Source organism: Dendropsophus ebraccatus, chromosome 6, assembly GCF_027789765.1.
Source record: "Dendropsophus ebraccatus isolate aDenEbr1 chromosome 6, aDenEbr1.pat, whole genome shotgun sequence".
In the NCBI taxonomy this organism is placed as follows: domain Eukaryota; kingdom Metazoa; phylum Chordata; class Amphibia; order Anura; family Hylidae; genus Dendropsophus; species Dendropsophus ebraccatus.
In genome coordinates, this window is record NC_091459.1 from 123,332,291 (window position 1) to 123,343,039 (window position 10,749).

Sequence of the window (10,749 nt, forward strand, 5' to 3'; positions counted from 1 at the left end):
AATATTTTCACTAGATAACACCTTTAATATATTCACCCCTTCTTGCCCGTGCCTTGTAAGTAAATGGGGTAATGGCACAGTCCGTGCCCCAGAAATAAATGTGTCAGTAATGTCTGTGTCAGTAAAGGCCTAATGACATGAAATGATTATTGGCGATATCGGTCGTTATGGCCGATAATCGTCTTGTGTAATAGAAGGCAACGATCAGCCGGCATGAACGATGTCGGCTGATCGTTGCAGTTGTTTGCCTTTCAACATGTCGAAGGACAAACGACTAATATAGCAGCGACCTGTTGCCATCACCCCGTGGAACAGGAGCGGTTTGCACTTGCTAAGGTAATCCCAAGCGGGAGTACTCTGTGACGTCACAGGTGCAACGGATCACTGTGTGAGGCAAACTTCAAAGGTTCCGACCTTCTTTCTCAACGGACTTGGTGAGCGGAACTTGCACAATCACGTTCATGAGATAGATGTGTGGGAATTGTTTTTAGTAATTGGCTACATCATTGTTGAATATCAACGCGGCACAACATTTTATCATATTAATTAATATTACTTTTTTTGAGCGGTAGCAGTAACCACTAGTTGTAGCACGCAGCTTTATGGGTACTAGTATGTCAGTAATGTCAGTGTCAGTCAGTGTGTCTGTGTCAGTAATGTGGGTTTGTGTATGTTAGTGGTGTCTCAAGTGATTGTGCATAGTGGATGGTTGAGTGGTCCGCTGAAGCTCTGTCACCCAAGGGCCCACAAAGACCTGGAGCTGGCTCTGGTTATACAGTATATACAGTATATGAAGAGAGAAGGGAACACACAGATAATGTGTTCACAAATAATCTGTGCCTCCATAGTAGAAAATAAATACATTTATAGTGACTGTATACAGGTTCACGTCATTGGGGAACACTCACTGCAACTATAAAGGCTGTTAATCTTTAAAACATCCAGGTTACTCCGTCCTATCGCCTCTCCCATAGGGACGTTGGGATCAGGTTTTGGGACCATGGTTGGTAGGCCAGGATCGGTGCTGTAAGCGTACCTACAAATAAATTATTAGTAATAAAAAACATGATTTTAAAAAAAGTTTTGTATCTTTTCCAGGAGTCAGAACAAAATTCTCAAAATATTGAACCACCTCCTTTAAGGCCTCAGTCAGGTGGAAATGTTATTAAAGCTGTTTCTTAAGCCCTTTATGACCACAGGTCATTGATACACAGATGTGTTCCTCCGTGCACTCTAAGAGCCACAAATATTTTATTTTTCCGCCTACAGGGCTAGTTTGGGGCTCACTTTTTGGCGCCATGATCTAAAGTGTTTATTGGTATCACATTGGTGTAAACAGAACATTTGTGGTATCATATTGGTGCAAAAAAAAATTTTGTGATATATAATAAATAGAATCAGCAATCCTGGTGGTATTTTTCCTAGTTTCATTTATGCTAATATAGTCACATTTTAATAGAGTGGACAATTCTGCAAGCTATGATAATAAATATGTATATTTTTTATTTTTCACATACTTTTATTTAAAAGGGGGTGATTTGAACTTGTATTGGTGGATGGGTTTTCAATATTTTTTTTAAAAAATAATAATTTTTACACTTTATAAGTCCCCCTAGAGGACTTATATATGTAATCATTAGACTGCCTATACTGATCAATGCTGTGTCTTGCATAACATTAATCGGTATTATCGGCACTCTGCACAGTCTGACTGAGACACCATGGAGGTAAGTATTACTCCTCTGCCTGTCAGGGAAAGTGATAGAGACCCCCACAGTCACGCTGTTGAGGTCCCCATCAGTCAGTGACAGGACTGCTTCTATCACTGATTCCCTTAAAGGGATTCTGTCGCTAAGACACTGGTATCTAATCTACAGACATCATGTTATAGATCAGAAAGAACTGAGCAGATTGATATATAACTTTGTGGGAAAAGATTCTGTATAACTTGTAATTTGTAGACTAAAATCCCTGCTCATTCTGTGTTAAGGAGTCCAGTGGGCGGTGTCACTCAATGAACTGGACTCTTTAGCATGGAAACATCAGAGATTTCAATCAGTAATTTAAAAGTTATACTGAATCTTTTCCCATAAAAAAATATTTAGCAATCAGCTCAGTTCTTCCTGCTCTATAATGATGTTGATAGGTTAGGTAGCATTTTCATGGTGACAGGTTCCCTTTAAACGCCACGATCTATAGCAATCGCCGGGTAAATAGCAGTCAGCTGCATGATAACTCCTTTCTGACATTATCCCTGGCTCCTGGCACATTAATGTTAGCTGTGCCGCTGCCGCCCTGCACACTTTAAAACCCCTTCACTCCTACAGCACGGGGCATCAGTAGTAGGAATGTATAGAGTTGTATGTCTGACATGAAAAAAAAGTAATATAGTATCTGAAATACACTCACCGGCCACTTTATTAGGTACACCTATCCAACTGCACGTTACCACTTAATTTCTAATCAGCCAATCACATGGCGGCAACTCAGTGCATTTAGGCATGTAGACATGGTCAAGACAATCTCCTGCAGTTCAAACCGAGCATCAGTATGGGGAAGAAAGGTGATTTGAGTGCCTTTGAACGTGGCATGGTTGTTGGTGCCAGAAGGGCTGGTCTGAGTATTTCAGAAACTGCTGATCTACTGGGATTTTCACGCACAACCATCTCTAGGGTTTACAGAGAATGGTCCGAAAAAGAAAAAACATCCAGTGAGCGGCAGTTCTGTGGGCGGAAATGCCTTGTTGATGCCAGAGGTCAGAGGAGAATGGGCAGACTGGTTCGAGCTGATAGAAGGGCAACAGTGACTCAAATAGCCAACCGTTACAACCAAGGTAGGCAGAAGAGCATCTCTGAACGCACAGTACGTCCAACTTTGAGGCAGATGGGCTACAGCAGCAGAAGACCACACCGGGTGCCACTCCTTTCAGCTAAGAACAGGAAACTGAGGCTACAATTTGCACAAGCTCATCGCAATTGGACAGTAGAAGATTGGAAAAACGTTGCCTGGTCTGATGAGTCTCGATTTCTGCTGCGACATTCGGATGGTAGGGTCAGAATTTGGCGTCAACAACATGAAAGCATGGATCCATCCTGCCTTGTATCAACGGTTCAGGCTGGTGGTGTCATGGTGTGGGGAATATTTTCTTGGCACTCTTTGGGCCCCTTGGTACCAATTGAGCATCGTTGCAACCCCACAGCCTACCTGAGTATTGTTGCTGACCATGTCCATCCATTTATGACCACAATGTACCCAACATCTGATGGCTACTTTCAGCAGGATAATGCGCCATGTCATAAAGCTAGAATCATCTCAGACTGGTTTCTTGAACATGACAATGAGTTCACTGTACTCAAATGGCCTCCACAGTCACCAGATCTCAATCCAGTAGAGCATCTTTGGGATGTGGTGGAACGGGAGATTCGCATCATGGATGTGCAGCCGACAAATCTGCGGCAACTGTGTGATGCCATCATGTCAATATGGACCAAAATCTCTGAGGAATGCTTCCAGCACCTTGTTGTATCTATGCCACGAAGAATTGAGGCAGTTCTGAAGGCAAAAGGGGGTCCAACCCGTTACTAGCATGGTGTACCTAATAAAGTGGCCGGTGAGTGTATATTGGATGTAATATTCACGATCGGACCCCATTTCATATCTACTTACCTTGTATAATGCATAATGGACATGTAATCATAAGAAAGGCCCTGAGTATCCCCATGATCCAGGGAAAAAGCGCTCGCACTACCTGTATGGAAAAAAGTTTGTAAAAAAAAAAAGTAGTGTTAGTCATGTAAAGTTAGTAGAGTAAAGCCCCTATTACACAGGGCAAATACGTCCGATAATCGCTTCATGTAATAGGGCCTTTAATCAGGGCGGAATTCTATGCCCTCTGTCTATGAGAGGGCTTAAACGCCTCCGCTCCCGCCGTTCTCCACGTAAAGAATTTACATGTCAATTCTTTGCGCGGAGAGCAGCTTGAGCAGAGGCGCGTAAGCCCTCTCAAAGACAGGCTATGGCACACTGAGGCAGACGCCTGCCTCAGTGTGCCATAGAATTCCGCCACACAGTGTGAACATACCCTTTATAATAGGAGCCTATGGAACTTCCTGTAGATGTCAATGACGGAAGTTCCTTAGACTCCATTTTAATTTCCGACCACTGCTTCCGACCACACAAGTTTGTTTAAATGATAGGTATACTTTAAGGCCCTATTACACAGAGCTATTATCTTAAAAAAAAATTATCAGCATTGAGGTAATAGCTGATGCGTGGCCAATGACTGATAAACAATGTTCATGCAGCGCTGCCCATATCAATATTAAGATGTAGGATAGGCTGGGTAAGAGAGCGCCAGGTTCGTGCCAGGCCGTATTATACTGCTTTAGCTTGGCCATGCATATTCATTACCAGAAACTTTAGGCATTGGCTATCATCCTAGCACAAATCCAGTGTGCCCAACCCATCGCTCCATTCTCATGGGAGACTGGGGTCCCTGTCCTTGAGATCACAGAGGGCTCCCATGGTCAAACCTCCTGCGGTCAGCTAGTTATAGGAGATGGAAGTACGGATGGAAATACCCCTTGTGATGTTGGTTCTCACCTGAAGCAATATGGTCCCACATAATGTCAATGTAGTCATCTCGGTCATTCCTGGTGTGTTCATGGTAGAAGCCGAGATTATGCATGAGCTCATGTTGTATGAGACTATAGGTTATACAGCCGTCCATAGAGAGGCTCACGGTCTGTTTACCCCCGATCTTCCCAATGTACGACCAGCAGCTGGGAATAAGATCACAAAATCATTGAATAGGGATATTTCTTTTGGCATAGCATTGTCAATATGAAACCATGTTTCCATCTTATTACTACATCCCCCTAATCCTAAAATGTATACATTTTAATTTGGTTGGTTATCTGCCTTTTTCATGAATAGTCAGATGGGTGGAAACTTCATTTTGAAAAGGGGTGTGAATGAGAGTGGGGTGGGGGTGGGGTAAATGTGGTTTAGTAGGTATGAATATAGGCACCCCCCTGAGTTTAGTATTCATACCTTCCTCTGATGTAAAGTTCCCACCACTCTGAAAGTGCAAATGGTCAACCAAATGAGTAGTCAATCGGGGGATGTAGCAACAAAGTATAAACAGGTCTAGAATGATGGCACCCAAGGCACAAAATGCTACTGAAACTTGATTTTTAAAGTGATCTTGTCAACCCCCCCCCACTCTATGTGCAGTTTTCCACACCATCCGCAAGCTTAGATGCTGCAAATTCTATATATACCTGAATTAAACTTGTCTGTGTCTTCTTTCTACTATAAAATTACTTCATTCCAATGGTGGACAGTGTCACCTAGTCAGGGCTCTACCCAGCAGGGAATGGAGCCCAACAGCCTTGATGGGGACTCTGCCCACCGCTAAAATGAAGCTGGAGTAAGCGGGGGAAGGGGGGGTGACAGTATCACTTCAAGTGTCCATAGAAGTTTGACATTTTAAAAAGTCACATACCCGTCTCCATTTTCTATACTCAGATAGTCTGGCTCGGTGGTTCTATCGACAAACCGGATACAGGTCATCCCCACAAATTCCTCCATGGCCGTAACAAACCATGATAGCTCAAAATTTGCTGGAGAAGAAAGAAAAGAGTATTACATTATGAAGAATGAGTCACTTTTTCCTCCAATGGGATATATAATAGGAGTCACTTACTGTACGAGGAGGAATCGGTAACATAAGGAACTCGCACTATTCCATCTGGGGACTTCGGCCACAAACATTTTGTACAGTCTCTCGCACTGCGGTCAAGTTCAGGTATAATGTCACCTCCGTCAAGTATAATGTCGACTTCTACAAGGAAGGAATAAGTATTAGTAATATTTGGACGACATCCTAGATATATAGGGAACCATAGAAGGACATATCTGTCACTGGCACCTGTAACTGGTAAGATACCAAATACCTCGGATCTTCAGAAGGTCTCAAGATAGATGCATGGAAGACTGATGGCAGAAATAGATCACTTGGTCCACCTAGTGTACTCTGTCTAAAGGTGCCTATACAATTTCGGCTGATTCAATAGCTGTCAGTCTTTTGTCGAACAGGTATCTCCCCTGGCTTCACCATATACATGAACGTCCAACATGGCTAAACGTTCATGTGTCCTGTTTGGGCAAGGGAGGAGTAAGCTGCAGCCAGACAGCTCCAATGCTGGTTATCTCTTTGAGAACAACAGGGTTAGGCATTACAAATCTACTAGGAGGCCCCATAACACATTATACTGTTGGGACGGGTATTTCATATAAGGTGTATAGGCATCTTAAGTCTTTCCCCCATTTTGCATCTCTGGATCTTATTGTAGGTGAGGTCTCCAGAACTGGACACAGTGATGTCACTAGAGCTCTTTACAGCGGGATCATAATTTCCCTCTTCCTACTGGTTATACCTTTAGCTAAACACCCTAGCATACGATTATATATACAGCCTAGTATACCTTTATATATATATATATATATATATATATACACAGCCCAGTATACCATTATATATATATATATATATATATATACATACAGCCCAGCATACAATTATATATATATATATATATATATATAGCCCAGCATACCATTACACGCACATATATATATATATATATATATATATATATATACAGCCCAGCATACCATATATACAGCTCAGCATACCATTATATATATACAGCTCAGCATACCATTATATATACAGCCCAGCACACCATTATATATATATATATATATACAGCCCAGCATACCATTATATATACAGCCCAGCATACTATTATATATTTATACAGCCCAGCATACCATTTTATATATACAGCCCAGCATACCATTGGATATATACAGCCCAGCATACCATTATACCATTATATATCTATATCTATCTATCTATCTATCTATCTATCTATCTATCTATCTATATATAAATATATATATATATATACAGCCCAGCATACCATTATATATAGATACAGGCTAGCATACCATTATATATACTGCCCAGCATCCCATTATATATTTATACAGCCCAGCATCCCATTATAAATATATATATCCTAGCGTTCCATAACATATATATATACACAGCCCAGCATACCAATATATATATATATATATATATATATATATATATATATATATATATATACAGCCTAGCATACCATTATATATATATATATATATATATATATACAGCCCAGCATACCATTATATAAATACAGCCCAGCATACCATTATATATATATATATATATATATACAGCTCAGTATAGAGTTATATATACAGCCCAGCATACCATTATATATATACAGCCCAGCATACCATTATATATATACAGCCCAGCATACCATTTTATATATATACATATATATATATATATATATATATATATATACAGCTCAGCATACAGTTATATATACAGCCCCGCATACCAATAGCCTTCCCTACCGCCTGGTTGCACTATTTACAGGGGTGGATTAACTTTAATCATAGGCCCCAGGCTATTGACCAAGCTTGCCCCCCCCCCCCACATCACTGTAACTTTGGCAGCACTAGGGAGGTGTCTATAGTACAGGATAGATAATGTCATGATACCCTGATTTGTGCAAAATTGCGGTACAAAAGTGGCGATTTTTTGCAAATCCTGGCAGAACTGTAGCCAGGAGACAATACACCCCTGAAAGTATAAGTCTATTTGGGTGGCCATGGGCCCCTCAGGAGCTCAGGGCCCCAGGCTACCGCCCGAAACGGACCTATTATAATCCGCTTCTGACTCTTGACTCAATGGAAGGTGTCAGAAATCACTACCCCTAAATCATTCTCTTCTGAAGTCTTTTCTAACACAGAACTGCCATTGTAATACTTGGATAGAGGTATCCTTCTCTCCAAGTGTTGTTTTGACCAGTTATCTAATAAAGTAAAGCTATAAGAGAAAAGTAAAGGTGGCCATATATTTTTAAAAGCTGTTGGCTGAATGTATCTCACCATACATATGAACATTCATGAGGGAATAGTAAGGATCCATTTAAATCTTGTGATCTTTGACTGACCGTGGTGGCAAACGAGTGACGATTAGCAAGATCAGCACTCATCTGCAGTGCCTTGACAAGTCACAATGGATTACGTGGCCGGGCCGCATGAACAATCACTGGCTCGTTTGTGCAGCCATTACCATTTATTGTTATCAGCAGCACGTCTCCTGTGTACACAGAGAGATGTGCGACCGATAACAAATTTTACCGCAGCACAAAAGATGTGATGAGCCACCGAGCTGACCTTTTCCCGCTCTTCCACTGATAGCTGCCGCTTATCAACCAAATAAGCATTTCTAGGAAGACTTGTGGCTGATAATCGGCCTGTGTAAAAAGGGGCTTAAGCCACAGCCAGACAGCTGCTTACCTCACCCATAACAATAGAGTCTGCAGCTGAAAATTCAAATGTCTGAGAAATAAAGTTGACGTATACACAATGGAAGGATTGATAAGTCTTACTTTCGTTTACTTTCATAATTATTTCTGTCACCGTCCTATTGTCCACGTGAGTGCTGATATCTGGGAATGAGAAGAACAAGTCATCACAACAGTCTGTGGACATTGATATTATACTAAATTTTTGCCTTAACACCATAGCCATGGCTTTTTTTTTTTTTTACTACAGACAATAATTGGGCTCCACAATATACGGCACAGGACCACTGCGGCTGGTGATTGGCTGTGGCCATGACATAGGTATATGGGAATTTCATCACTGCTGCTTTACAAAGCATCAACACCGGAGTGTTAATTATCAATTAAATAATTAATACCAAGATTATAAAATAACAATATTAACCAATGCAAATAATAAAAAAGAACTGAAGGGGTACGCTGGTGATTTATTTTTTTATTTTTTTTTTCAAATCAATTGGCATCAGTAAGTTATAAAGATTTGTAATTTACTTTTAGGTAAAAATCTCCAGACTTCCAGTACTTATCAGCTGCTGTATGTCCTGCAGGAAGCAGTGAACTTTTTCCAGTCTGACACAGTGCTCTCTGCTGCCACCTCTGTCCATGTCAGGAACTGTCCAGAGCAGGAGAGGTTTTCTAAGGGGATCTGCTACTGCTCTGGACAGTTCCTGACATGGACAGAGGTGGCAGCAGAGAGCAATGGGTCAGACTGGAAAGAATACACCACTTCCTGCAGGACATACAGCAGCTGATAAGTACTGCAAGACTGGAGATTTTTACATAGAAGTAATTTACAAATCTATATACCTTACTGATGCCAGTTCATTTGAAAGAAAACAAATTTTACTGGAGTACCCCTTTAATACTACAAATAATGATAAAATGCCTAATAATAATAATAATAATAATAATAATAATAATAATATTATTAAAAAATATGAAATGATAAAAAAAAAATATTAGAAACAATGATAAAAAACGCATCTTAATCAGGAAACAATATATCAGCCTCAGCTCAGTGTTTTGAATCCACATTGGAGGACTGGGGCTTTACCTTTGTCAGCTGTCTTGCTTATTTTGGATGCATTCTTATGGCCCCTCTTAGCATGAGGGACTGTATCTGAGGAGGAGATAAACAGATCAAATAAGTTCGGAGACAATAGAGCAGACTTACTAAAGCCCCTATTACATGGGGCGATATAGAGGAGCAAACGAGCGCTGTCATCGGTCAGCTCCTCGTTCCCGGCTTGCTGCCGGTGATAGTGGGTAGGTGCAGGGGAAGCCACGGGGAGGTGCAGGGGGCTGCGAGGGTGATCACTAGATCGTCCGAGCAGCCCATACAGGATAGCGGTGGTCTGCTGCCGCTGCTCCTATTCCACAGAGCGATAGCAGCAGATCGCTGCTATCACAGTTGTTTGTCTTTCAACATGTTGAAAGACAAACGACAGCAACGATCAGCCGAAATCGTTCATGTTGCCTTCTATTACACGGGACGATTATCGGCCGTAACGGCCAATATCGACTGAATACGGCTGATAATCGTTCCGTGTAATAGGGCCTTAATTTCATCTCATTCCTAGTGTATACACAGATTAGACAATCCAATCCTTCTCTCCCCCAACATTATCAGTCGTAGAGGTGTTGGGAGGTCGGTAGACAGAATTTTATCTAATTTATATAAATTCCCCCAAATGAGATTAGGAGAAAAAAGATCTGGCTGATAGATTATGAATTGACGGAGAGGTGATATCTGGGGAAGAGAAGAACAAGTCTGTAGACACTGATATGATACAAGATTTTTGCCTTAAAGGGGTAGTGCGGCGTTTAACATTTATTCACTAAATAACACACATTACAAAGTTATACAACTTTGTAATGTGTGTTATGGAAGTGAATGGCCTCCTTCCCCATGTTCCCCCCCAAGTGGTGCATTATACTTACGTATTTGTTGTCGACCCCGACTCCAGCCATCCCTCATGCCGGCCCCCTCTGCTGCGTCATCAGCTGCTCAGCCGCCATTGGCCAAGATGGCAGCCGGGGTCGATAGCGAATATGTAAGTATAATGCACCACACTTCTGGGGGGCGGGGAACACAGGGAAGGGGGCCATTCACTTAAATAACACACATTACAAAGTTGTATATTTTTGTAATGTGTGTTATTTAGTGAATAAATGTTAAAGGCTGCACTACCCCTTTAATGACATAAAAAACTTCCTGCATTCACAATTGTATTGCTCATGAAGAATGTATTTGTAGGCTCATCATATCTTC

The 10,749-nt window shown here is 41.3% G+C and overlaps 1 protein-coding gene across 1 annotated transcript; it reads right to left on the reverse strand.

Annotated features, from left to right (window-relative positions):
- Positions 1-885: 885 nt before the first annotated feature.
- LOC138795273 (astacin-like metalloendopeptidase) lies at positions 886-9,572 on the reverse strand. Its single transcript, XM_069974266.1, has 7 exons — positions 9,532-9,572; positions 8,523-8,582; positions 5,708-5,845; positions 5,507-5,624; positions 4,603-4,781; positions 3,667-3,748; positions 886-1,036 (listed from the first exon to the last, which is right to left on the reverse strand). The coding sequence occupies exons 2-7, from the start codon at positions 8,536-8,538 to the stop codon at positions 886-888; spliced, it is 684 nt and encodes a 227-aa protein (XP_069830367.1). The 5' UTR covers positions 8,539-8,582; positions 9,532-9,572.
- Between the last annotated feature and the right edge of the window lie 1,177 nt (positions 9,573-10,749).

Excerpts from the sequence above, each read along its gene's own strand:
- LOC138795273 (XM_069974266.1), bottom strand. Across the intron at positions 5,625-5,707 it reads TACCGATTCCTCCTCGTACA|CAAATTTTGAGCTATCATGG; the intron begins GTAAGTGACTCC and ends TTTCTTCTCCAG. Across the intron at positions 3,749-4,602 it reads GTGGGACCATATTGCTTCAG|GTAGTGCGAGCGCTTTTTCC; the intron begins GTGAGAACCAAC and ends TTTTCCATACAG.